Source organism: Megascapheus bottae, unplaced genomic scaffold, assembly GCF_031878675.1.
Source record: "Megascapheus bottae isolate mThoBot1 unplaced genomic scaffold, mThoBot2.hap1 HAP1_SCAFFOLD_196, whole genome shotgun sequence".
In the NCBI taxonomy this organism is placed as follows: Eukaryota; Metazoa; Chordata; class Mammalia; order Rodentia; family Geomyidae; genus Megascapheus; species Megascapheus bottae.
The window spans coordinates 202,429-229,992 of record NW_028327387.1 but is presented as its reverse complement, the minus strand read 5'-3'; the positions used below and the strand labels follow the sequence as shown (position 1 = coordinate 229,992).

At 43.8% G+C, this 27,564-nt stretch overlaps 1 protein-coding gene and 1 long non-coding RNA gene across 7 annotated transcripts; one reads left to right on the top strand and one right to left on the bottom strand.

Moving 5' to 3' along the window:
* Positions 1-1,189: 1,189 nt before the first annotated feature.
* LOC150040005 (uncharacterized) lies at positions 1,190-17,535 on the top strand. Of its 6 annotated transcripts, none has more exons than XM_090327463.1 (6): positions 1,190-1,242; positions 3,362-3,515; positions 14,144-14,225; positions 14,572-14,835; positions 16,826-16,937; positions 17,338-17,535. In XM_090327463.1, exons 2-6 carry the CDS (start codon positions 3,454-3,456, stop codon positions 17,409-17,411), a joined length of 594 nt encoding a protein of 197 aa, XP_090183589.1. In that variant the 5' UTR covers positions 1,190-1,242; positions 3,362-3,453; the 3' UTR covers positions 17,412-17,535. The 6 variants fall into 6 exon arrangements, 5 of the variants coding, with proteins under 5 accessions (XP_090183589.1, XP_090183584.1, XP_090183585.1 ...); XM_090327458.1 differs by having other exon boundaries at positions 16,760-16,937; XM_090327459.1 differs by having other exon boundaries at positions 1,201-1,230; positions 16,760-16,937.
* On the bottom strand, positions 14,942-25,137 carry LOC150040004 (uncharacterized). The gene is made up of 3 exons (XR_016534125.1): positions 25,066-25,137; positions 22,718-22,812; positions 14,942-15,109 (listed from the first exon to the last, which is right to left on the bottom strand). It is a non-coding gene; the product is annotated as an uncharacterized LOC150040004 (long non-coding RNA).
* Positions 25,138-27,564: the final 2,427 nt, after the last annotated feature.

Below are 27,564 nucleotides of genomic sequence, written 5' to 3'. Positions count from 1 at the left end.
ACTAGTATTTTGAGGAACAGTTCTTCATTTGAAATGCTTTGGTTCTATTTAATTAAAAAAACACAACTATACACCTATGCTACATAAAACAGTTTCTTTTAAAAAATTATAAATCATTGGATAAAAGCTTATTCTTTTAGCATCAAAGGAGTCAGCTGCACAAATGTACAGTGACTTGGGTTGGAGGTTAAAGTTAATTAACCAGGCAGAATCAGGTCCTTGACTAACCTGCAGCTGTTGGGCTTAAGGTTTGAATCTTTTTTTTTTAAGCCTCCAGATACAAAGACAGACCCCAACTGGTTCCATCTAAGTTCAGCTATTTTGTGTTGAATCTAAACAGAGAGGAGGAGGGCTCAAGTTGGGGGCACAGGGAGGGGTTTCTCATCTCTCAGCTACGTTAATTCAGCACAGAGACATTTCTCATGCCTTACTCACTGCCTGTGGAGAAAGCTTGAAATAGCCTTGAGGGTATGAAAAGAGGGGAAAAGAAAGCAATGTATCTTAAATATCCTGTAGATTTTAGGAGCAGAACAACTGTAATTTCCTTAATTCTTACATGAGCTCCGAATTCTTTCCTTTTTCTCATGCATAGGAGGAAACTGAGGCTGGCAAGGGCAAATAATTTTCCCCCCCAAGGCCATCCACTTGGTCAGCTGAGATTTGAGTCCCTGACCAGTGAGGTCTACACATCTTAGGATAGTTCTATCAGGCTAGGATTTGCAAGTTGATGCTTATCTGCAGTGGACAGGATGGGGCCAGTTTAGGAGTGACGAGGTCCAGGGGACCCATCTTCTCATTCTTGTGAAGTAGGAAAAAGTAGTTTTGACAACAGTACATGCAGACATGAAGTCTAACAGGGGAGTCATATGAGTTTTGAGGATAGAGATGCTAGAGAAATTCCTTGTTTGCTTCAAAATCCTTTCCTCTGGAGGCCTTCAATCATTCATTTGTGTCTCATAGTCAGCATAAATGTTTTCTCCAGTCAGAAGGGAGCTTTTTAGAGTCAAACATTGTCCAGAAGCAGAGTGATGAAGATGCGGCCCTCTGTGTGAGTACTGGACCCATGCATCCAGCTTCCTGTTTCCATGCAGACATTGCTAATCACTCACCGAACATGTCCCTACTTGATGTGGAATGGAGCGTGCAATATTTCCCAGCACAGCCCCTCAGAGTTCTAGAATTAGGTAAACAGATTAGCATTGATAATGGAACCTGTCTGTTATGCAAGCAGTAAGTGCAGTGGTAAGCATACATCTGGGAGCCAGATGTTGAGATTTGAGAGGGAGGGGATGAGACAGAGACAGATAGAATAGTTTAATTCAGTGATTTTTAGTCCATGACAAGCTGCTCACAAGGGATGACAGGGTTGGGGAGTAAGGAGCTAAAGTTCTGGAAACTACCTGACTGTTAGTTAGTTAGTTAATTAATTTTCTGTTGGTCATGGGACTTGAAGTCTGGTCCTGGGCACTGTCCTTGAGCTCTTTTTCTTTTCAGGCTAGCACACTGCCATTCTGAGCCACAGTGCCACTTCTGGTTTTTAGGTGGTTAATTGGAGATAAGAGTTTCATAGACTTTTCTGCCCCTACTGGCTTTGAACCTTGATCCTCAGATCTCAGCTTCTTGAGTAGCTAGGAATGCAGGTATGAGCCACCAGCACCTGTTTTATTATTATTATTATTATTATTATTTATTTTTTTGTACTGGGATTAAATTCAGGGCCTTGTGCTTTCTAGGTAGGTGCTCTATTACTTGAGCCCTGTTCCCAGTCCCTTGGCTTTTAGTTTGGTTTTCAGATAGGTCTTGTATTTTCTCCCAGTTCAGCCTTGAACTGTCATCTTCCTACCTCTGCCTCCCAGGTGGTTGAGATTATAGGCAACTTTCAACAACCTTTCTTTTCTTTTTAAATCGGAGGCACTGAACAATCTATAGTCAAAATACATTTTTGTTTCACTCAAATACTTTTAAGAAGCTGTAGCTTCTTGAGAAAGTTTGAAATTCTCCATGGTGCACGCTCCTTTCTGTGTCCTCCAGAGAAGGTTGAGACATTTTCCTGGAAAGGTAATTTTGGCTCTAGTGAAGATGTCACCATCTGCTTGCCTGCCGGGCAGCTGGCCTGGCTGAAGGAGAGCTGGGGCTAGCTGCTTTGAGATCTGGGAGAGCAGGAGGTCCAGGGCACAGGTTGGGGAGGGGGATTGTTTGTGGCTCCCAAGGCTGTTCTTGGGTAGGGTCTTCCTTCCCCAGGCACCTGCTCAGTTGGGGAAGCCCCTCCAGCATCTCCCTCCGGCTGACTCTCGCTCCTGGCTTTCCTCCCCATCCTCTGTCAAGAGCTCCAGGCTGCCTGCCATTCCTGTTGGCACTGGCAGCAGCCAGAACAGTGCAGGCTTTCCTGGCAGCGGGGTCCATGACTGCTTCATTTCTCCTTCTGCTCTTTCACATTCTTCTGTCTTTTTCTCCATGGCCTGGTACCCAGCAGCCTGTGGCCAAAAAGGGCATTGATTACCTTTTTTTAAAAAAAAAATTTTTTTTTGCCAGTCCGGAGGCATGAGGCTTGAACTCAGGGCCTGAGCGCTGTCCTTGGGCTTTCTCAAGGCTAGTGCTCTACCACTTGAGCCACAGCACCGTTTCTGTGTATGTGGTACTGAGGAATCGAACCCAGGTCTTTGTGCATGCCAGGCAAGCACTCTACCACTAGGCCAAACTCCCAGCCCTTACCATCTTACCTCCCCCCTTCTCTTCTCTCAGCCTTCACCCAGTAGGGATAGATTGCCCGCTTTCCCTCCCTCCCTTCAACAGGCAAGTAACAGACATGGGACGTGGGCTCTGACATTGCACAGGGCTCGAGTTTCCCCCTATCCCCATTTCAACCAACAAACCAACAGTAGTGCACACCTGAAATCCCAGCTCCATGTTGAAGCATAGACAGAGGAGGATTATGGTCCAAGGGCCCACTGAGCTGTCTTCTAGAGAGATCTTTCTATCAGCCAGGCCTTGGTGGCTGACATCTATAATTTCTGCTGCTCAGCAGGCAATGATTGGGAAGATGGCAGTCTAAGGCCCTCCTGGGCAGAAAAGAGCCTATTTCGACAGACAAGTGGTGTGTGTGTGTGTGTGTGTGTGTGTGTGTGTGTGTGTGTGTGCAAGCCTGTACGCACACACGTGTATGGTTTGTGCTTTTTCCATTATCGGCAAGTGCGATCTTGGCAGACATGGGAAGATGACATGCTAGATGATCAGGTAGAGAAAGCACCTTAAAGAGGAGCAGTACACACCAGCCAGCATTGATTGATTACTGATCAGTGCATCTGTAAATATCTCAGACCCAACACTTTGACCTAGGTGCTCTTATGATCTCATGTTACAGGTGACTGAAGTGAATTGATGAATGAACTTGTCACTACCGGTGCTTGAACTCAAGGCCTCACACTCATATTCCTGCCTGCTATCCCCAGCTGCATGGCTGGTGCTCTACCACTTGCCACACCCCTAACTTCTGGCTTTTTGATAGTTTATTGGAGGTAAGAGTCTCAGGGACTTTTCTGCCAGGACTGGCTTTGAACCGCCATCCTTAGATCTTAGACTTCTGAGTAGCTGAGATTACAGGTGTGAGTTATCAGAACTCTTGAGATGAAAAAAGGAATTGCAAGGAGAGTGACTTTTCTAGAACATGAGAATGCTTGGGAAGGGTCCTTCTCTTCCCTTGGCCTTTCCCTCAGGGAGATGTCCTTTGTCCCCTTACTGGCCTGGTTGCAGCCACAGTGGCCTTATAACATCCAAAACAGCAGTGGCACCCTCCTTGGAGCCAATTGGTGTAACCTCAGAGGGGTGTGCCTGCAGCGGACTGATTTCTAGTTCTATTCTTCTCCCCTGGAGATGGGGAGGTGTGGATGGAAAACAGCAGCTACAGCAACAAAAATCTGAGGCTGAAGCCTAAGGCTGGATTCAAAACCTTTAATTCAGAGTGAAAGACTTTAATCAGGCTATAACTTGGCTCCATTCCTAAATGCTACCATGTTAAAAAAGGAAAAGAAATGACAACAATAATAATTCAGAGAACGCAAATAATAGTCCAACCTAAAGCCAGGAATAGGTCAAAACAGCTGTAGTTTCTCTGGGAATGAAACATTCCACTCTTTAAATTATTGCAAGGAAATGTATCTTGTTTTCCCCAACTGAGCCTGGAAGTGAATTTTTAAAAAAAATCTATTACTGCTAGTTACTGATTCAGCAAGAGTTGCTTTATTGTTATTGTTGTTGTTTGCTTTTCTTTCCCTTTTCCTTTGCAAGCCACTGTCCACCTCCATCTTTTTCTGCCCTTTTTCTCCTGGGTGTACCAGAGGAACCTTCTAAGTAAAAAACAAAACTTCACTTTGTGTGTGTATGGCCAAGATTCAAATTTGCTATGATTCATTGGAAGGGGGGAGGGGTTGGCAGAATTGGAGGGAGAAAGGACCCATGGAGCCTCTCAGATGTAAATAATTCAGGGTTTGGAAGTGCTCATCTTTGGACGTATTGGAGCCATTGGGAGTGTGGACGGCTGGGAAGCAAAACTGCTGAGGCAAGCAGGAGAGAAGCAGAGTCACTGGCCTGGATTGGGTCAGCCAACAGAGCAGCTGCATGTGTTGGAGAAGCCAGCCCATGTGGGGCATGGCGGGGGGCCCAGATCTGGGGATCCCCGGACTCTCAGAACACATGAGGCTCAGTGTCAGGGGAGCCTCTTGTTACACACAAAAAAAAATCTCAGGGAGGTGTAACACTCACAGCCTAAGAAAAGGGAACAGTGAAATCCTAAACAGTATTTAACAGGAATAAGTTAGTATGAGTGTATTCCTATTAATATACTATGAATGATATATTAACAACATTAATGACATAGTATAGCAATATATTCATGAGCTAAGGTTAATAGAGCTGATTCTAATTAGTATTAATAGAACTCTTACCACATACGAGGTTACTTTTCAAGTCAGATAAGTATTCTCTCTCCTTTTTTGCGGGAATTTGAACTCAGGGCCTCATGTCTACTCAGCAAGCACTCTTCTGCTTAAGCAATGCCCCCAGCCCTCTTTTGGGGTTGATTATTTTTCAGATAGGGTTTTAATTTGAATCCTCCTACACAGCTGGGATTACATGTATGCGCTACCATACCTGATTTTTTTTCTTTGAGCCAGGTTCTCGGTCTATATCCCAGTCTGACCTTGAATTTGTGATCCTCCTGCTTCCTCTTTCTGAGTACTGGGATTCCATGAATTTGTGCCACTAAATCGCTGACATTGATTTCCTTTCCTTTCCTTTCCCCTCCCTCCCTCCTTCCCTCTTTCTTTTTTTATTTTTTCTTTCTTTCTCCTCTTCCTTCCCCTCCCCTCCCCTTCCCTCCCCCTCCCCTCTCCTCTCTCTCCCCCTCCCCTTCCCTCCCCTCCCTTCCCCTTCCCTTCCCTTCCTTCTTCTGCTAAACCAACCTTGAATTCCCCAGGACAAATCTGATTCAATCATGCTCTTTCATCCTTCTTCTAAATTACCAGATTCCACTGGCAAATATTTTTGAGCATGTTTACTTCTATGTTCTTTAGGAATATTGATCAGTAATTGCATTCACTGTCCAAAGGATAAGCCTGGATTACATGATGCTCCATGCAACTAAATCTAAATGGATTACATTATGATGTAAAATTGAAATTCCACTGCTTCGGATATTCCAGACACATCTGAAGTCAAATCCATGGATTAGAAGTCAAAACCAATAATATTGGATGGTACCAGCATGTCTATCATATTGGACAGCACAGAGAGCTTTCCCTGCAACCTAAGCTTTTGTATGTCTTTGAGCAGAGTTCAAACTTTGACGTTTATCTGTTGCCTTTTATCCTTAGTGTGGTGGTGGAGCTCTTTCCAGCCTTGGAAAAGAAACTCTGTGATGGATCATCTGACATCTGGTTTTTTTTTCCCTACCCCTAAAAGTGTTCTTTAAATTCCCAGCCTAGGAGGGGGTCAGCTCAATATTATGTAAAAGCAAGGTTTAGTTTCATTTAAAAAAGGGAAAGGTGTTTTAGTTTGGCCAGTTCTAGGCAGAACCCAGAAGTGCTCTTATAGGATGCATATTTCACAAACCAAGATTTATTCCAGAACAAAGCTCTAGCATAGCAAAGGTTTTGTCTGGCCAAGTGGGATCCATCCTTACTTTGCATGAGCAAACCTGCAGGTACAATATTTTACAAGGCACATCTCCTTTCAATAATTAAATACCTATGCCAGCATGTTGTAATTTCTAAGGACATAAAGATCACAGAGAAATAGAGCGCTTTATAGTCAAGCAAAGCTCAGGGAGGGTTGTAGATGGGGGGTGGTTTAGGGAGGGTTGTTAAAGAGGAGTATTCTGCTTAATGAGAATGAAAAGAAAATTGTAACTTGGTTCCAAATAGTTCACTGGGGTCAGGAGACATGGAGTAAGAAGGGCAGTGCTGAGATCTCAAGCCCAGCTGGGACTCCAGGATGGGCTCACATCATTGATTTTTTTTAACTCTGTGAAGGAAGGCTTTCTCTTGGACATCTTGTGTCAAATTGGAAAAGAGATTTTTGTAACGGACCCCTCCACCCACCATCAGAGGCTCTGTACGAATCATATCCCTGAGATGCTGCTGGGTTTAGACAAGCTAGGATTTCTAATGGTGGTTTTCCCTTTCAGTGACCTTGGGCAAACCAGTAACCTCTCTGACCCTCTCTTTCTTTTCAGGGAAACAGAACAACAAACCCCATTCTCTTAGTGTGAGATCTGTGGGCCAGCCCCACTACTACTCTCAAGAGCTCTTGCTATAACCGTGGCTGTGTGGGCCACTCTTTTGGGAGGAGTGTCATAGTCCCCCCAGCTGGGTGGTTGGGGGTGAGGGGTGTTTGAGGGGACTAATAGAGAGAGGGGAACATTTTCATCCTTCTCAGCCCCCATTCTTTTCTAAGTTAGGATGAAGTTTAAATCAAGGGCCAGGACCTTGACTCCCCCTGCCCCCATAATTGTGAGCGGTTAAAAGAGGTTCAGGCGAAAAATACAGGCAATGGTCACAAAGGAGTTGGAGACTCATTGCCACCAGGAAGTCAAACACCATTGCGGAGTGAGGTGCTCTCGGAAGGCAATCGGAGGAGGATGTGTTTGGAAAAGCAGGGATTAAAAAGAAGGGTATCTTAGGAAAAATGGTAAACACCATTGAGCATTATGAAGGGTTGGCAGTGCAAAGTGTCTGTCGGACTGTGGGAGAGTAAGCAGGATGTCCTCATAATAGTCCCATATGTGCCTGTGGTCCAACTTGATTTAAAATTTTATGTCTACAGGAGAAATGCCAGAGTAAAGAAATCGCGGGGGAGGGGTGTTTCCAGACATCAGGGATACCCGTGTGGCTCCACAAACAGCGCACGCACCTTTTTACCCAGACAGTTCTATTAATATTGGATTTCTGCTATGATTATAAAACATCATCCGACACAAGCTGTGCGGTAACATTTCTCCCCCAGCAACCAGGGAGCCCGGAGAAGCTGAATTGTCATTTGCAGGAGACAAATGACAATAATCCCTAGAGATGGGATGTGCAGAAAAAGATATAATCCTATTAAGAGATTGCCATTGTGCACGTTGCCTCTTGTGGTCCCAAGTGCAGATGCAGGAAGGAGACAAGGGGGCCTGTAACAGCTATAGGAAGGAGCTCTCCCTGCAGTTGGCAGTGACAGCGCCCTGCCATTTCTGAACAAGGGTCCTTGGGGTATCGGATCACAGTAAATGACTGAGGGGAAATGTACTCAAGAAAGGTGATAGACCTGAACAACTGGAGTTTCACTTCTGAAGGACCTGGAGGAAGCCTGGCCATGACTCAATTTTTTTCATATATTTTTATTGTAATTAATAGAAGGGTTACATTATATTCATCAGATAGAAGGTACATTACTTCATAAATATTGATACCCTTTCTCATGTCATGGTTCCCATTTCCCTCCCCCTCTCCCCATACATCTTGATTTTCCCCCTTCCCTCTCCTATTACAATTAAGCGTATATAAAATATATCAGATAACAAGGTGAAATATTGTAACAATATGAGATAAAGGGACAGCAAAAGGACAACAATCACTCATTATATGGCTTCTGTTTCTATATCCTAGAGATCCTTTCATTTAGCATCATACTGTATGGCCTTATGTATCTAGGTTTTGCTCTATTGTGAACCTCTCCTAGGAGAGCCCAAGGTTTCTACTGATTATTGTAAATGAGGGAAACCATTGAGCCTATGTTCCTTTGAGTCTGGCTTCCTTCACTTAATATGATTTTTTTCTAAGTCTTTCCATTTCCTTACAAATGGGTGATGTCATTTTTTCTGAGAGCACCATAGAATTCCATTGTGTATAAATACCACATCTTGTTGATCCACTCATCAACTGAGGGACATCTGGGTTGGTTCCATATCTTTGCTATGGTGAATAGTGCTGCAATGAACATTGTTGTGCTAGTGGATTTAGTAGGTCCTTGTTTCTGGACGATTGGTAAATGCCAAGTAGTGGAATTGCTGGGTCATAGGGAAGCTCTATATTTAGTCTTTTGAGGAACTGCCATACTGCTTTCCATAGAGGTTGAACAAGTTTGCACTCCCACCAACAGTGTAGTAGTGATCCCTCCTGTCCACCTCCCCTCCAGCATCTGTTATTATTAGATTTCTTGATCCTAGCCATTCTAAATGGAGTGAGGTGGAATCTTAAAGTTGTTTTGATTTGCATTTCTTTTATGACCAGAGATGCCATGACTCAAGTTTTACACTCTTAGAGCAAACCCTGTAACTTCATTGGGTTGAGGACCAGGTAGTTGGAGTTCTAAGTATGTGTGAGATCCATCAATCGGTAAAGGATAAACTATTATTATTATTATTATTATTATTATTTTATTATTATTTGTGCCAGTACTGGGCCTTGAACTCAGGGCCTGGGCACTGTTCCTGAGCTGCTTTTTTTTTAAATTGTTGAAGGCTAGCATTCTACCACTTGAGTCACAGCTCCACTTCCAGGTTTTTGTTGGTTAATTGGAGATAAGAGCTTCATGGACTTTCCAGACCATGATCCTCATATCTCAGGCTGGCTTTGAACCATGATCCTCATATCTCAGCTTCCTGAGTAGCTAGGATTACAGGGGTAAGCCTCCAGCATGGGGCTTAAGGTCTCTATTTGAGTGATGAAAATGAAACCCTTTAATTCATGCTATGTTTTAATGGGAAATGGAAGGGAGTGAATATTCAATTTATGACCCCAGGAAATGAGCACACGTGCACATGCAGATTTTAGTATTTAACAGTGAAGATTAAGACATTCACTGGCCCCCAAGCAATCACTTTGGATTATTTCATGCTCCATGCTTGCTACTCAGTAAGATACCAGCATGGTGTAGAAGAAGAGACATGAGTTTTAATAGTAGAGACATGTGGTGGGTTCAAGCCTAAGCACAACCATTTTCCAACTCTGGGACCTTGGGTAACTTCCTTAAACTCTTGCAACTTTGCTATTCTCATTTGTGCACTAGAGATACTATTCTCTGAAAAGTAGTAAAATATTAAATATTCAAGTAAATTATGATCAAAAAGAGTTACTTGTTTTTTGTCTTGGTGAAGGTTGACACCTCTTAGTTTACCTCTTAGGATCTCTTTCCTTCCCTTTCGGTTAATACTACTTTGATGATGGTGATAGTTGCTGCTGTTGTTATTATTACTATTATTTTAGTCCAGGTGGTTTGGATAGAGATCAATCTGATCCACAGGCAGATAGATATACCAATCCAGTCCATTTCTCTGCATCTATGGGATTGGTCCAGGGAGGTCATGTGATCAAAGATGGCCAATATGACCCCACTGTCTTTCTGGTTTCTAGAAGGAAAAGCTCTATGGCTCTTCTGGGTGCTGAAACTATATAAGAATATCCCTCGAGGGAGTGGTGCTGTGGCTCAAGTGGTAGAGCACTATCCTTGAGCACAAAGAGGCTCAGGGACAGAGCCCAGGCCCTGAGTTCAAGCCCCAGAACCAGCAAAATTGAACTCAAAATTGAGTTTGGGGCTTGAACTCAGGACCCTGCAGTTGTTATGCAAACACTCTACTGGAGTGACATCCCCAGTCTTTATTTAGAATTACTATGCTTTGAGATTTGCAATAGAGCAAAACCTTGATACATAAGGCCATATAGTATGAAGCTAATTGAAAGGACCTCCAGGATATTGAAACAAAAGCCATATAACGAATAATTGTTGTCCTTAATGTACTATGTTGTCTCTCATCTCCTTTGCTGTCCCTTGGTTATCTCATATTGTTATAGTATCTCACTTTGTTATCTGATATATTGAATTTATTTGTATTTGGTTATTTGATAGGGAAGGGGGGGAAACCAAGACAGGTGGGGGGTAGGGAAATGGGTACCAAGACATGTGAAAGGGTATCAATGTACGTGAATTAATGCACCATCTATCTGGCAAATATCATGTAACCCTTTTACTAATTACAATAAAAAATTGCAAAAAAAAATTGCTATGCTTTCCCATGGAATCTTTACAACCTCTAACTAGACTTGCAGAGCTATTTCACCAACACGGAGTTGCCTCATGGTTCTGTTCGGGGCTTAGGTCTTTTATTATTTATGTAACAGTTCCCCTACATTATAGTTCTGTTTGACATGCTCAAGTCACTTCCTGTCTCTGACTGGACGCTGAGAGCTGGAGGGCCTCAAGCAGGATTAGATGGGCATGGTTCTGTGGGTGGGTATTATCTTCACTTTACACAGGAGCAGAGATGTTCAGACAACCCTTTGCAAACTGTCAACTGTCATGGAGCCTTGTTGGAGTAGAAATAGATATTGAACTCAGGTCTTTGGGACTACAGAGATCTTCAGGATTTGGCTGTGTATGTGTATGTGTAATTATATATATGTATATATATATATATAATTTTTTTCAAAGGATTCGGCTAAGAACAAAAATCCCTTTTGAGAAGGAGGAAATCTTTTCAATGTGGAGAAGTATCTTAAAAGGTTCTATATCTGGGTCCTTTCAAACTTGAAATTTATATGCAAGGAATAAAACCAGATGAGAATGGATGGTGTTGGGATGAAACGAACAGGTTTGTGTCTTTTCTGAGCTGATTTGTCTCAGTAAATCCCCAGAAAATATCGCTTGTCTCATTTTCCCTTCAAGCCTTTTGTCTGAGTTTCAGCTGAGAAGATTTTTCCCCCTCTCTCGTTCTTTGTAAATTCTCTTGATTTTGGTTATATAACAGGAGCAAACAATTGCCTTTACTGAACAAAAGTCTCAAATGAATAGCTATCAATGGTAATACTAGTAATTAACAGTTTTTTTCTCTGTCGTGCCTGCCCAAAACTGCTTTTATTGATTTATTTTGACTCTGTTCCATATAGGACAATTTTCCAGCTTGCACAAACATATGCTTATCTTCTTTTGGGCCCAACTATCTTGGACTCTATTTCAAAAAGAGCGTTAACTCTTCAGGACAGAGCTGACAGCAGACCAGAGGAAAGGAATTGGGGTGCCTCAAATGAACTGTACACTGGGAAAGATTATCAATGAGTGTGAAACATAGAGCACCTCTTAGTTTGAAGTTTGACATCCTGGCTTTCCTTTCTGAATGAAATTGGAAATTACACAGAATTGGGGGTGAGCGTGGTGGAGGGTGGCAAGATGGAGGGGTCCATCCAAACAAAAAAAGCCAAGGTCAGAGGGGAGAAACAGTGCAAAGAAAGAACCAGTTGGCTACTGGCAGCTCGCGCTTACTCAGGAGGCTGAACTCAGAGGATTGTGTTATGAGCCCAATCCAGACTAAAAAGCCCGTGAGACTCCATCTTCAAAATATTCAGGAAGAAGTCAGGCTGGAGGCTTAGCTTGAGTTGGAGTGTCAGTCAAACAAGCAAGTGAAGTGAGTCCAAGGCCCTGAGTTTAAACCCTGGTTCTAAATAAAGAAACAAATAACAAAGTAAACAAATAGGCAAGGGCAGGGGAGGAAAAACCAGTCATCAATTCTCCCTTTCTCTCTGCTCTCCTGAGGTCAATCTCAGTTATATGAGTGTCTTTCTTGCAATCCAAGTGAAAAGGTAATTCATGGTACTGAAAAGAGAATTCATTGTGTTATTGAGTTTCTTAAACCCCAGAATTGAACCTTTTATAAAATTAGAGGTGAGAAAATGAAATGACACAGGAATAGCATCCCCCTCAATATATTTGAAACCCCACTGGACATAATCATAGTATGGAATATACAACTTTGTGATCTATTTTTTCAAATCAATAACTTTTCTTCAATGCTTGCACATATATACTCAGTCTTCTTGACTGAGTTGTATTTCATTGGATGGATGCATAGAGCATGCTTAACTAATCACAGTCACCTAGTGTTGGCTATTGGTTCCTTTTTTAGTTTTCTTTTTTTTTTGGCCAGTCCTGGGCCTGGGCATTGTCCTTGAGCTTTCTCAAGGCTAATGCTCTACCACTTGAGTCATAGCACCATTTCTGGCCTTTTCTATGTATGTGGAATCAAACCCAGGGCTTCATGCATGCTAGGCAAGCACTCTACCACTAGGCAGCTGTCTTCTTGAGGGCTCTTCTGTCCTGCAGGCAGATGCTCAGGGTGAAGGACGAGCTGGCAGCGTCCAGAGTGAACGTCCCTGGAAGTCACCCAGCAGCAGATGGAGCTAGTGGATAAATGCAGCCTTGCAGGTGTGGAGTAATTCTAGGGTGCTGGCTCTATGGTGCTGAGTGGAACCCAACCTAGAGCAGAACCATTCCTTCCATGGCCTGCCTTCTGCAGTGGAATTTTACTACATGCTCTTGGAAGCTGGGCTAGCACTTAGACTCAGCAGCTGGAGGGTTCACTGAGGCCATACACAGCCAACACTCCCACCCCCTCATGACCACAGAGCTAGTGTCAGGAGACAGACGTCCACAGACGGCCGTGCATAAATCTTGCCCACAATGTATTCCTGTGGATGGCAGGATCAGACGGTGGGCACTTGACAGCCAGCTGGCAGTAGTATTGGTACCCTGGAAGTGTCAGCAGGCTTAATTACCAGCCCTTGTGCCAATTCCAGGACAAACCACCAGCCGTCTCCTCACCCCTGCCACCGCTGCCGCTCCACAAATCCCTGAGGCGACATCAATAATTCATCTGAGAACCAAAAAGTGCCAGGCCTCTGACACTGTTGTCTTCCAGCCTGGTCCTACCTTCTGGGCCTCGCCTGGTGTCCCTGTCTTGTCAAACGTCAGGTGTGGTGTGAGGTGAAGAACGATCTGCGGGGTGGACACGTGTTGTCATTTTCTGAGGAAACAAGTATTAGAGACAGGGATTAAATGCTCCCAATTAGAGGTCTTTCTTGCCAAGCTTCTTCAGGAGAAAAAAAGAATTTTCTCCTCAGTTGATGTGCTATCCTTATGGAGACCTTGGGGGAGGGGCAGAGGGTGGGTATGTGGAATTCATATCTGGGAGCAGGTGGCCATATCAGAAATAAGGGCTCGAGGTACTGGGAAAATGTAATCAATATTTACCTGCTGAGAAGTCCCAAGAGGAGAAGGAAATGGACTCCTTCCCTACGGCACAGATTTCATTCTGGTGTCCTGCTTTCTTTGTGTATTTGGCAGCAGGGGAAAAGTGCATGATTTTTTTTTCTGGTGGTGGTGGGGAGAGTGTTGGGATTGGTGGAATTATTCCATCATCAGCCTGCACACAATAATCCATTATTCAAGCATGACAAACTTAAAATACTCAGTCTGGTCTCCTGGTATCTGCCTGGTTTCTTATTTGTGTCCAAATGAATGCAACCCATGACATACTTTTTAAAAATATTATGATTCTCTCTCTCTTTCTCTCTCTCTCTCTCTTCCTCCCTCCCTCCATCCTCCCTGCTATCTTTTGTCTAGAACAATCATTATCAACATTAGGCTTCCTTATCTGTGTCGTCAGCTCTGGAGAACAAGAAACTTATGTGGGTTGGTAATGTTTCTCTAGACTTCATTTTAAAAACAACAACAACACACACACACACAAACAAAAAAAAAACCAACAAAGCTAGACTTGTGACAAAACAAAAGTTCTCTAAAACTCCAATGTAATATAATTTAATTCATTCTTTCCCTGCAGAAGTGTAGCAGCCGGAGTTTCTGTGGCACAAGAGACGACAGAAAAGGTGGCTGATGGCATTAGGCAGAAAAGAAATCTAAAGGTGAGGAACAGAGGAAGCAAGGCCATGCTTGGGGAATCAAGTAGCCGGAGATGTCGCTGCTGGTCCAGTGTCTTAGAATCCACTATATTGCTGAAGGCAATCTCTCATCATACTCTCCAGTTGGATTCCAGGTCCTGAAGAATTGCTGCTATTTCCGCACAGGTGTTGAGGCCAGCCAGACACCCAGCCCCTGTCCCCCACCCTCCACCATGTGATTTCATTTGGCAGGGGTCTGAGGACATTAGTATTCTCATAAGGACCCTAGGGTTGCCTTCTACCATCCAAGCAGGTCCCTGTCCCCTGTGGGAGTCTGCTCAGAACTCATTCAGATCACTGCTTTCTCCAGGGTCCCCAGGAAGAGGAGGGCTACAATGTCTATGAGGTGGATTGCTGGTTGATGGTTCCCCTCGATGCCTGCTCTTCACACACTGAGAAATGGACAACCCAAGGTGATTGCGTGTCAGGACGCAGTGTCAACGGAACCACCGTGGTCTGGCCTGTGGTTCAGGGCATGGTCTCTGGAGTCGAGTCAGCATCAGCTGAGATGCTGTCTAGACCCTGGCACACCTGGCAGCTGGGTGCGAATGGAGGAAAAGAGCAGAGATGTCAGGTAAGGTGCAAGATACCCGGTTAGATCTGAACTGTAGATAGACTGTGAATCATTTTGCCAAAAGAAGTCTGTTTCATGCAATATTTAGATCCTACTTGCCCTCAAAGAAAAAAAAGAATCGTTGGTTGTCTGAAATTTAAACATCCTTAGGCACCCGGCATTTATGTGTATCCCAGAAGTTTCAGGGCTTGCTTTGTCTCTGCCCGCTCTTGTCTTTATAGGAGGCTTCTTCTTCATCATCTCGCTCAGATGGGAAATCAGAAGTCATAAAAGGCTTGAGGGGGAAAAGAAAAGGACAAGAATTTTAATGTCCCTACAGCATGAACTCTATTTAGGTTCAGTGATGTGGAACAAGAGTCTTTTCCTATTTTCCTCTCTTTACTGGTGTCCTGTACCAAGACTCAAGATGGACCCAGAAACCATCACTTCCATTCCAAGGATGTTTGTGTGACATTTCTTTCTGATGTAGAAAGAAGGTAGTCTAACGGGCCCGTTGGACAGGTATGCATTCTGTAATTCAGCAGGTAGCTTATGGTTCAAAACCATCCTGGGCAGGAAGTACCTGAGACTTTTTTTTTGCCAGTCATGGGGCTTGAACTCAGGGCCTGAGCACTGTCCTTAGTCTTTTTCTCTTTTTTTTGCCAGTCCTGGGCTTGAGCTCAGGGCCTGAGCACTGTCCTTGGACTTTCTCAAGGCTAGAGCTCTACCACTTGAGCCTCAGCACCACTTCGGCTTTTTTCTACATGTGGTACCGAGGAACTGAACCCGGGTCTTCATGCATGCTAGGCAAGCACTTTAACCACTAGGCCAAACTCCTGGCCCATCCTTAGTCTTTTTCTCAAGGCTAGTGCTCTACCACTTGAGTTACAGCACCACTTCCAGCTTTTTTCTATGTATGTATTACTGAGGAATCGAACCTGGATCTTCATGCATGCTAGGCAAGCACTCTACCGGTAGGCCAAACTCCCGGCCCCGTACCTGACACTCTTATTTCCAATTAACTACTGAAAAAAAAAGCCAAAAGTAGATCTGTGGCTCAAGTGGTAGAGCATTAGCCTTGAGCAAAAAAAAAAAAAAAAAAGGAAAAAGCTTAGGGACAGTGCCCAAGCCTGAGTTCAAGTCTCAACACACAACACAACACACACAGGAGAATATTAGATAATTCCTTAAGCTTACTCTCCAAACAAAAACTAGCTCCTATGTAGCCAACCAAGGGGTCCTTAAAAGAGTATAGTAGGAAGTAGAGAGAGATTTACTACAGAGGGGAGAGACGACACAGGATAACTTCAGTAGAGAGAGAATGAAATAGAAAAATGGAGGGGGAACAGGACGGGGGCGAGAGAGAGGAACAAGAGAGAGGGAGGGAGAGAAGCTTCAAGTAACGGAAGGGTGCAAGGATGGAATTCGTGACCATGTGAAGGTCACAGGCCCCACATGCTCTTTGAAAGGAAAAACAATGGCTTTATTGAAGGTTGGAGACAAGAGCATACCAAAAGACCTGTCTGTCCATTGGCCAGGAGTGATGGCTTTTTCATCTGATTGGCCAGGGCAGGGGAACTAGAGGTGTGGGTTGTTTACAAGCAGAGTCTTGGTAGAATCAACCCCACCTGGTCCCAGTCCAGGTGCAAGGGTTAAAGAGTTCTGATCCACTGCGAAGCCCGCTGATGGCGGCATGCTTCTTCTCTTCTACCTGGGCTGTGCTTGCTCCTCAGCTTCTTCTTGACAGGGTATTTTAGATTAGACTCGAAGGTTCTACAGGTGCACCCCAAGAAAGAGCTCTCCTACAGATCTCCAGGAACAGGGAAGTTGCTGTTTGATGGCTGGGTTTCAAAGCCTTTCGCCCTCATGTTGATTTTTTTTTTCACAGCTGCAAGGCAGTCTGTAAGCCCTGCCCTTTTACATGACAACGCCCTTGCATTTCTAGATGGAAGAAGAGTGGCTGAAGGGTTGGGGGTACCTCACGTCTCTGGCCTTTCCCTTCGTCATGCAGCCTCAAAGTGAACTCCATCAGCCAGCCATCAAGGGGATGATGTCTCTGCAGCAGCAGACTCTTCTCCAGTCACGCGGCTGTCTGGACACGGGGTCCACAAGCTGCAGACCAGGTAAGCTGGGCCTAAACCACAGGAACTATGAGGTGACTCACCAGTGTCTGGTATGTTGGAAATGTGCTTTGGCAACTGAAAAGCAATGCCATCCCCTGCCTGTAAAGAGCATCCTGGGAAGTAGTTTTGGGGTAACCTTCAGTCTTTTGCTACCCATTCCTCTGCTGTTTTCTGTACAAGGCTGACCTGAGGGACTTGAAGGCCACAAAGATAGATTTTTTAAAAATATGGAATGATTATCAGGGTTTTCTTCTTGTTTTCATTTTTTTTTGGTGTTGAGAGCTCAACTCAAGACCTAGGCAAATGTTTTAAATTTAGATCAAAAATTTGAGAAATTGAGAACAGAGTGTGGTACAGAAAATAATGTTTGCTTGCTGTCCTTTTGTGTCTTTTGAGACAGTGAATTTGAGGTTCTCTGCCTCAGCCTCTCAAGTTCTGGGCTTACAGGTGTGCAAGATCATGCCCAACTCATAGAAAACACTTGGATTGAGGCAAAAGGCACAACCTGGAGTCACTCGGCGTCAGATAGAATTTACTGTTTAGTAGCATTGGCCGTGTCAGAGCTCACACTTAATGTCAGCCATTTACCACCTAATATTTCAGTCAACAGTTGATTTGCCTACACTAACAAAATTGCGTGATTTAAATACATATTTGTAGCCGTTATATTTTTATTGTAACTTTATTATAATCTTTCACTCGTTGTACAAAGGAGTTTCACTTCCACATGTCAGTTTATGAGCACATGCATCTTGATCAGCGTCAGTCCTTTCATCGTTCTCAGTAGAAGAGATAAAAAAATTGCAATATAGTTTTGGCTTACGATGAATCCCTTTTGAGACTGTGTTTGGGTATCTATTTCTTCTGGAACTAGACCTACCTCCCAACGACAGGGGTGAATACACATCTCAAATAGGGCCAATTCTTTCTCTCCCACCATCCCTCTCATCTTCCTTCTCTTTCTTCTCCCTCTACCTATCTCTCCTTCCTTCTTTGTTGTTGTTGTTGTCGTGGTCCTTGTCCTCCTCCTCCTCTCCCCTCCTCCTCCCCCTCCCTCCTCCTCCCCCTCCCTCCTCCTCCCCTCCCCCTTCCTCCCCCTCCCCTCCCTCCTTCCTCCCCCTCCCTCTTTCCTCCTCTCCCCCTCCCTCCCCTCCCCCTCCCTCCTTCCTCCTCCTCCCTCCTTCTTCCTCCTTCTTCCTCTTCCCTCCTTCTTCCTCCTCCCTCCTCCTCCCTTTCCTCCTCCCTCCTCCCATTTCTAAGTAGTGGCCTGAAGGGAAACACAGGCATGTAGAGTCTATCTGTGGTCTTGTGCAGACAGACCAAAGCAGAGTGGGGGCCTTCTTGATTGTTGAGCTCCTAGTGTTGCCAGCACCCAAGGTCCTCACATGTGCAGTAGTTGGGACAAGGTTACCTTGCAGAGGTGCCCAGGCCGTCATGGAGAATTGAGAAAGAGATGAGCGGGGTGGGGTTTACAGTCTTTCCGTGTATCCTATCTGCTGTTTGAAATGAAGGCTGTTGGTGGTGTGACCCACTATTTTCTTTCGTTCTTCAGCTTTAAGGAGATGCGGTTGATGTAATAGCTTGTGTACGTTTTCACGTGTGTCATTAGAGGATGTTCCTTGAGTCACCACCAATACCGTGAATAGATCCACAGCATCCCAGCGTGTCCTGGAGCCCCTTTGAGGCCTTTCTCTTCATTGCCCTCTAAACCCCAGGCAACCACCGATCTGTTTCCGTCACAAGTAATTTTTATTTTCTAGTATTTTGTGTCCAGGGAACTCTACAATATGTATTCTGTGTTTTGGTCTGGCTTGTTTAATTCAGCATAATAATTTGAAGATATGTTTCTGTTGATCCTCACATCAATAGTCCAGTAGTTCATGATTGATCCATTTGTCTGTTGTTGGGTGGTTTCTCCCCCCCCAACTTTCAATTTCTGACTGAAAATGATGAGAAATAGTGTCTTGTACATTTGGCTATATATCTTTTTGTGGACATAGACTTTCATAGTCTTTCTCTTAAAAGTACAAGGGCATGGGAAAGCTGGTTACATGGCAAATGTATGCTTTTAAAGAAACTACTAAGCCATTTTCTTGTCTGTTGCCTTTCTCTCTGTCTCCTTTTATTTCTCTCTCTTCCTCTATTTTTCTCTTGATTTCTTTCTCCCTCTCTTTGCCTCACTTTGTTTTCTCTTCCCTTCCTCCCTCTCCCTCTCTTCCTTCCCTTCCACCTTTCTCCTCTCTCTTTCTGTCTTTCTTCTGTGCTGGCACAAGGGCTTGAACTCAAGGCCTGGGCACTGTCCCTGAGATTTTTCACTCAAGGCTGGCATTCTACCACTTAAATCACAGCTCCACTTGTGGCTTTTTGAATAGTTAATTGGAGATGAGTCTCATAGACTTTTCCTGCTTGGGCTGGCTTCAAACCAAGATCCTCAGGTCTCAGCCTCTCTGTAGCTCAGATTACATATCTGAGCCCCCAGCCATCTTCCTGCTCTTACACAGCACGATCAGTCTTTCCCTTCCTTACTTTTGGTTCAAATCAGTTCTAGTTATGTTTCTTGCAACCCAAGAGTCACGGTAAGTATGGAAGACACTGCTTTGGGGAAATTTATTTGTAGGATTGGGAATCTGCATATTATCAAATAATATTTACTTAGAACAAATAATGCTCAGAAGAAGCCATGTGAAGGCTTGAGCCATACCTAACATGATTTAATCTGATCAGCTCAGGACCAATGATTTTAAACCCTCACACTGGGAGAAATTGCAACCCAAACAGCCCATAAATACTATCATTTATCATCTGATCTCATTCCTTGTTATTCCTGAGAGCAAATGGGATTCACAAACTGAGAGAAGACTAATGGTTGATGTGGTTAATTTGAGCAGTGCTTTTTTTTTTAAATTCTCTAATGAGTTAATAAGAATTTAATAAGAAGTTTATAATTGTTGCCAAGATGCCTGTGAGGTAGGGAAATGTTCTGCCAGGGGCAGAATATTTGAACCAAGTGATGCAAAGACAAAAGTGGCAGCGTGCCCGAGTTAATGTGGGGCTTTGCCACGTCTAAGGCCACCTCTGGCTGAAGAGCAGGTGAAAGAAGAACAACAGAGGGACTAAGAAGTATGGCTCCAGGCTAGATGGCTTTCTTGAATTCTGATGCGGGCTCCTATCATCTTGTGACCTTGCCCTTGCCCTTGACCACAGGCTTGCCGCTTCCCTGTGCCTCAGTTTCCTACAAAGCAGAGATACCCAAGCATGTTCCCTGTTGATTAAGTTCTCATTGCTGGGACAAACAACAGAGAAAACAACCTAAGAGAAAAGGCATTTGCTCTGTGCTTAAGGTCATTCTGGTAGGAATGGTGCAGGAAAGATCAAAGCAAGTTATGTCCTGGTGGCCAAAGAGGAGAGGGGAGGGATTGAGAGGATGAGGAAGAGAAGGGAGGGAGAAGGAGAAAGTTTGCTTGAGGTGGCTTCCTTTCCCTTTTTCCTCTTACCCTGATTAGGCCCTGGGAGGATTCTGCTCACTTTCAGAGAGATTTCTACCCCTTCATTGGGTCTTCCCTTCAGTTATTGCTCTCAGGAAAGGACTCAGACACACCCCAAGGTGGCCTTTCCTAACTTCCCAGGTTTCCCCCAAGCCAATCAGGATGCCATTCAAGACTAACCATCACACTGCCTCTGCTGTGCTTCTCTCTCTCCCTCTCTCCCTCTCCCTCTTCCTCTCTCCCTCTCTCCCTCTCTCCCTCTCTCCCTCCCCCCTCCCCCCTCCCTCTCCCTCCCTCTCCCTCCCTCTCCCTCCTTCTCCCTCCCTCCCCCTCCCTCCCCCTTCTCCTCCCTCTCCCCCCCTCCTCTGTGTGTGTGTGTGTCCTGGGCTTGAACTCACGGTTTGGGTGCTGTCCTTGAGCTTTTTTATTCAAGGCTAGCACTTGAGCCACATCTCCTCTTCTGGCTTTTTTTTCTTATTATGGCTAATTGGAGATAAGAGTCTCACAGACTTTCCTACCTGGGCTGGCTTTGAACCATGATCCTCAGACCCCAGCCTCCTGAGTGGCTGGGATGAGAGCTATCGGTTTCTCTCAGGGTTCTTTAGAAGATAAAATGGGTTGATAGTCAGGGGTGCAGGGGACGCCAACAGCAGTCAACACAGTTAGCAAATGTTCATCCACAGTTTTATCACAACGACTGTTGGTAGGTTCATCATGCATAGCATTCTCCCCAGTTGAGTGCAGGAAATTCACTTTTCCCATTTCTCACTTAGATGTTTCGGACAGTCTGCTTTAAAACAATGGATCATCATTTTCATTACTGATGAGAATCTGGGGGTTCAGTAACATGAACAAGTGGCCAACTGATGGAGCCAGTTTTCCAACCCAGAATGGCGGGTCCCTAACGGGCATGCTTTCTTCTATGTACTGTTTTGAAGCTGTCCTAGACTCCAGGGACTCCAAGGTCAGCTTAGAGCTGTCTTGCGCTTAGATGCAGGAGAGAAAGAGCTCTTCCACAGGAATGAATGCTCAGGATTTCTATCAGTTCTCCTAAGATCCAGATGGGACCTGAGGGCTTTGGGTGAAGAAGGCCTTGTGAGCCTTTTCTGTCTTAGGGCAAAGCCAAGGGAGCCCACCATATCCTGTAGGCCAGGGGGTCATTTCCCAGCATGTAGCTTTTCCTCCTCACTGCAGCTCTGTGAGGCCTGGGATAGGAAATGTTGGCAGGTATCTCTGAAGCCATGGGCCCTCAAGTGTGGTCAACCTCACTACTCAGGTGTCTCGTGACTCAGAGGAAACCGGTATGCCTGTGAGTGCATGCCACCACTCGAGCTCAGGGCCTGGGTGCTGTCCCTGAGCTTTTTTTGCTCAAGGCTAGCATCAATGTCAACTGAGCCACAGCGCTCCTTTTGGTCTTTTAGAGGGGGCAGTAGTTAATTGGTGAATCTCAGGGATATTCCTTTCTGGGCTGGCTTTGAACTGTGATCCTCAGATCTCAGCCTCCTGAGTAGCTAGGAGGACTGGCACGAGCCCATCAGCACCCAATCCGTTATCCCAGTTTTACAGGTCTGGAAAGTAGATTGGTGGGGCTCAAGTTCCTAACCCAGAAGTGATTTTAATGTGTAAATGATGGAAATGGGATTCCAACTCCGGTCTCTACTGATCTGAACACTTAAATTGCTGACATGGCTGAGTGGGAAGGTAGCCAGGTGGTTTGGTTATACAACTGATCCATTCCCAGGGTCTCTGTGTCCTAAGAGGTGCAGTTTTCCACGTTGGGTGGTTAGACAGATGAATTAGTTGGGTGATCCATTCCTGTTAGTAGTGGAACAGTCTCTGGGTAGCACATTCCTCAGGTTCTGGGGTGATTTTGCTTCTTCCTTCCTTGTCATGCTCAGCTCAAGGGCTGTAGACTCATTTTATAATTCTCTGTCTTCCTTCCTGGCTAGCCCGGCTCTGGCTGCATCTGCTTTGATATGCGTTCCTGGTTTGATCTCTTATTTATGAGAGGCAGTTTTCACAGACAAAACAGAGAAGCAGGCCTTTCCATCCCAGCAGCAAATGTTTGCCTCACTTCTGGAGCAGGAGGCAGGCAGCCATGGCTTGACTGCTCTGTACCCGCACCTGAGACCAGGGCCAGAATCTGGACACTGGGTGGGGACATTTAGCTCATCGCCGTATTTTGCACCCACTGCACAAATGGGCCGTGTATTTACACCCAGGCTCGGCTCGGCCTCGGGGAGACCCAATGCTTTCCCTCCCCTGCACCACCTATTAATATATCGAAACACTAACCCACTGTGTGGTGGTGTTGAGAGATCAGACTTTGCTGGAGTCATGACAGGATAATGAAATTACAAGGGTGGGGACCCTCCTGACAGATCAGTGACCTGTAAAAAGAGAAAGGGAGATTAGACTTCCCCTTTCCTCTACCTGTGAAGAAAGAGATAACGAGAAAGCACCAAGGACTCCATACAGAAAGAGCTCTCACCAGAGGGCAGCCAAGCTGGATAACCTGGGTGCCAGACTTTCAGCTCCTCTGAATGTAAGAGAGAGATGTTTGTTACTTTTCACCGTATGGCATTTTGTTCAAGGACAAATGAAGATAGATTGCTCTTTGTCCAGAGAAGCCAATCTAGATTGCTGGATCCACTTTGAGTTTGCTAATGTAGATGGGCAGTTAGCAACTCCAGCAGAATGAAGCCTAAACTGAATGGAGGTGGCTGTGAGCCGTTTGAGTTTAGGTGGTTTGGGAAATATAACTTGAAAGGACAGGCATGTCTGGAGAGTGCTGTCTCCCTTACTGGTTTTGGCATATTTAAGTTAGGGAATCCTCAATTTACTTTGAAATTAGTTCTTTTGAAAAACATATCCTACAAAGTTGATGTAATGGTATATTTTATGTTATATGAACTTCAATTTTAAAATGTAGTAATCAACCAAATTAATCTATTAGGGTCTAGATTTATGTATTAATATGTTAATCAATTAATGTATTTACTAATCTACAGATATAAATCTATAAATCTGTCTACAGAAGTATAATCTATACACAGTACATGCATTTATAAATAATATATTTAGTGTATATATTACAGCATATACAATCCAGTAATATACACTATACTATTTATATACTATATATACTATACTACTATATATTATATTTAATAATATAGTTATACCATATTCTAAATGTTTTTATAATGTGTTGTAAGTATATAATATAATACATTTATAAATATAGGGGCTGGGAGTTTGACTCAGTGGTAAAGTACTTGCCTAGAATGCACAAAGACCTGGGCTCTATTCTTCCATATCACATACACAGGAAAGCTGGAAGTGGTAGAAAACTAGCCTTGAGTAAAGCCCAAGGACAGTGCTCAGGCCCTGAGTTTAAGCCCCAAGATTGGGAAAAAAAATAAATATAATCTATAAACATATTTTCTAATAATATAATATACTATAATAAGAGTGTATATTACAAATATATTAAACATGCTAGCTATATATTAGTACATTATATATCAATACATTACATACTAGTATATATTAATCCATACTCTGACCAATAAATGAGTTTATATTGACAAAAATTTACATGAACATGATTCTGTGTCATAGAGCTATGATAATGGATGAATGGGTATGTGCCAGCCCAAATGGGTCTTTGAAAATAATGTCAAGGATAAACAAATGCTGCAGGGAATAGATGAAACTATACCACAGTTCTATATGTTGTTGCATGTTGTTTATGGGATTTACACATGGCTTTAGTAATCTCTCCAGCAAACACATGAATAAGAAGATTGCTCAGCTGATAAAGAGCAAGCTGTCTATAAAGCCTGAGTGAACTTGGGAGAGGCAACGAGGAAAATTCCAGTGTTACTGAGTGTTATTCTAGATGTTAAATACACCCTAACGGATGTAAATAAACATTAACTTTTAATTGCAGAGGGTGGATATGTAGGTGTTGGGTTTATTATGCTGTATACCTTTCTATATAATTTTTTTCTCATTTAAAACCACGCTTGGTTATGCACAGAATGCTGTTAGAAAACAGAAAAGAAAATGGCCTCAGTGCTTGTTTGGGGAAGAGGAGTGGGGGTCAGAGGTGGTGGGACATTTATTTGTGCTTTGTGAGATGAGGGCAGCTGCCTAAAAACTATGCCCCTTTCCTGTCTGCTGTTCAAAGGTGGTGTTAGGAGAATGTGCCTGCAGGGGTGTAGCGAGCAGAGAATTAAACTTAATTAAACATGGAGAAGAATCCCTGGGTACAGAATTTGTGCTTAATGATTATTAACTGCTATTGGTACACGGATGTTACACATGATATATATATACATATTTAAATTATGCCATCTGTTTTGTTTGTATTTTTGGAAGCTTATTTAAAAGAAACATTAGTATATGTCTTCTAACTTCTGGTAGTGTTTGACTTTTTTTCCCCTTCCTAAGGTAGAAAAAAAGCTGTATTGGCTTGGTGATGCTTTTCTCAACTTGTTACATGTATTTACAAATAGCTAGGTACAAACATACACAACGCATACACCATCCATGCACCTGTCATGATCTATTCATCCATCTCTGTCTACACTTACATACATGACATGAGTGTGTGCATTGATGCATACAGTACTTACCCAAGGAATGTACGTTTCCACCATTAAGTTGGCTACTCCACACCGTATGAAAGACAGAACCGAGATGCCTGGGTTCCTTGTTCTAGAGCCCAAGGCTCTAGAACGTGCAATTGTAGTGATCTGAGAGAAAGGCTTTAATCTGAGGCAACTGGTGCACTAGCATGGCATAGAAGAAAGGCCTCACACTAGTAGTCAGCAGTTTCAACTAGCCGGCAGGTGTGTGCTTTGTGTAACTCCTACATTGTTTTAAACTCAATTAATGAATAAAAAAATCCTAAATGGTGTTTGATCTTGGGTAAGTTACATCTCCTCTGTCTCTCTCTCTCTCTGTCTGTCTGTCTGTCTCTGTCTCTGTCTGTCTTTCTCTCTCTCTCTCCCTCTCCCTCTCTCTCCCTACCCCCCCTTATAACCTGAAAAATGAAAGTTAATGCTGTTTCAGTGAGCCCTAAATGAGAGATTGCCAAGTATGTATGGTCGTGCACACTGCGTAACTCAGCGCCTCGTGAGTCTTTGACTTTAGTCTCTAATGGCAGGGCGTCGCTTTCCAGTCTGATGAACCGAGAAGCAATGTTGATGGCTTTTTCATTCCACTTCAGAATTCAATAGCCGCAGTGGGCACTGCAGCCACATGACCTCCAGATGTCCTTTGAAGGAACTGCTCCTCCTGTAGGCGATGGGCTGGGAAGTGGTGATGCCTGGCCTGGGGGTGGGGAGTGGGGTGCTGGATTGGGGCCCATGGTTGAGCTCCAGGGCCTTGTCTTCCTTTGGGATTTCAGACTAGGTGTCCCAGGATGGTAGGAGAAACGGCTCAGATTCTTGGATGATGGGCAGGACAGTGGTTAAACGAGATGACAGAATGGACAATTTGCAGAAGTCCTCCCTGCAGGTTCTGTCACGGATGGTCCCCAACATGGGAATCTCCTAAGAGGCCTCTCAGACTTATGAACTGAAACACATGTAATACGATCGAGTGGACATGAATGCATTGTGTATCTTTGTATGTCTCATCCTAGCATCAGACCCAACACAGGACACAGCTCAGTGGGAGTTCATTCATTCTGCCTCTGAATAGCTACTTTGCTAGTCCTGGACCTAGGTGTTGTCCCTTAGCTCCTTTCATTCAAGGCTGGCACTCTACCACTTGAGCTACAGCACCACTTGTGGCTTTTTCTGTAATTAATTGAAGATGAGAGTCTTGAGGACGTTTCTGTCTGGGCCATTTCTGTCTGGGCTGGCTTTGAACTGTGATCCTCAGATTTTATCTTCCTGAGTAGCTAGGATGACAGATATGAACCACTGGTACCTGGCTTTTTTTTTTTTGCCAGCCCTGGGTTTGAGCTCAGGGCCTGAGCACTGTCCTTGGATTTTCTCAAGGCTAGAGCTCTACCACTTGAGCCTCAGCACCATTTCCGGCTTTTTTCTATGTATGTGGTACTGAGGAATCGAACCCGGGTCTTCATGCATGCTAGGCAAGCACTTTAACCACTAGGCCAAACTCCCGGCCCTGCTTTTTAATTTTTAAAGTATTTCATAGGAAAATTTCCAACGTGTACAAAAAGTAGGACAATTATATAATAAACTTCCAGGCACTAAACCCGTGGCTTCCACAGTCATTAACATTTACAGGTCTGGGTCCAGATCTTCTCCCAAGCTTTTATTTCTATAATAATTTAAAGCAAATAAGATATTCTAGCATTTTACTCACAAGTACATTAGTATGCATCAATAACAGATAAAGACATTTAAAGGCCACATCGACATTTGACAATAATTTCTTATGTCTCATCTGTTGCTTAGTGAGTGTTCAACATTCTATATTTGCCTTAGAAATATAGTTATGGCCTACCTACCTGCCTACCTACCTGCCTATATCCCAAACCTTGGAACTGGCCTCTTTTTCCCTGCAAATATGCATCACAAACCTGCCAATGTGTATTTGGAAAAGGGTTCTGTTTGGGAGGCTCTCTCTCCAGACTTAAAACAACAACAAAATCTCATTTAATATTATCCATTTGTACTATCATCTTTGTTGTCTCTTTCTTTTTAAGAACTCAGCCATCCCTGAGGTCACTCACCTTTCATCTCTGCTTTTCAATTTTCTTCCAGGCTTTTATTTCCATTGACAATCTTAGTTGTTACCTAGCAATTTGAATCAGGGTGTTCAGCCTCTGAGATTTTTCAAGAGAATTGCACCCTTGATAATAAGCATTGGTTGACAGGCCCCACTTTTGGTCTGCATTGTTTGATGATGAGGGGAGAAAATAAAATATAAAAAGCAAGCCTAATCCTAGTGTATTCTTTTGGGTCATTCTCCTATTAATTTCTCTTTGTGAAGAGGATCTGTTTGCTTCATCTGAGGGAAGATTCTTGACAAAAATGTTTTTGTTTTTTTTGTTCAGAGTAGATTAGAAATGGATTTTTGAAGACACCAAGCCAGTATCAACAAGAACCTGTCACCTTGAGGTTAAAGTGTGTGTGTGTGTGTGTGTGTGTGTGTGT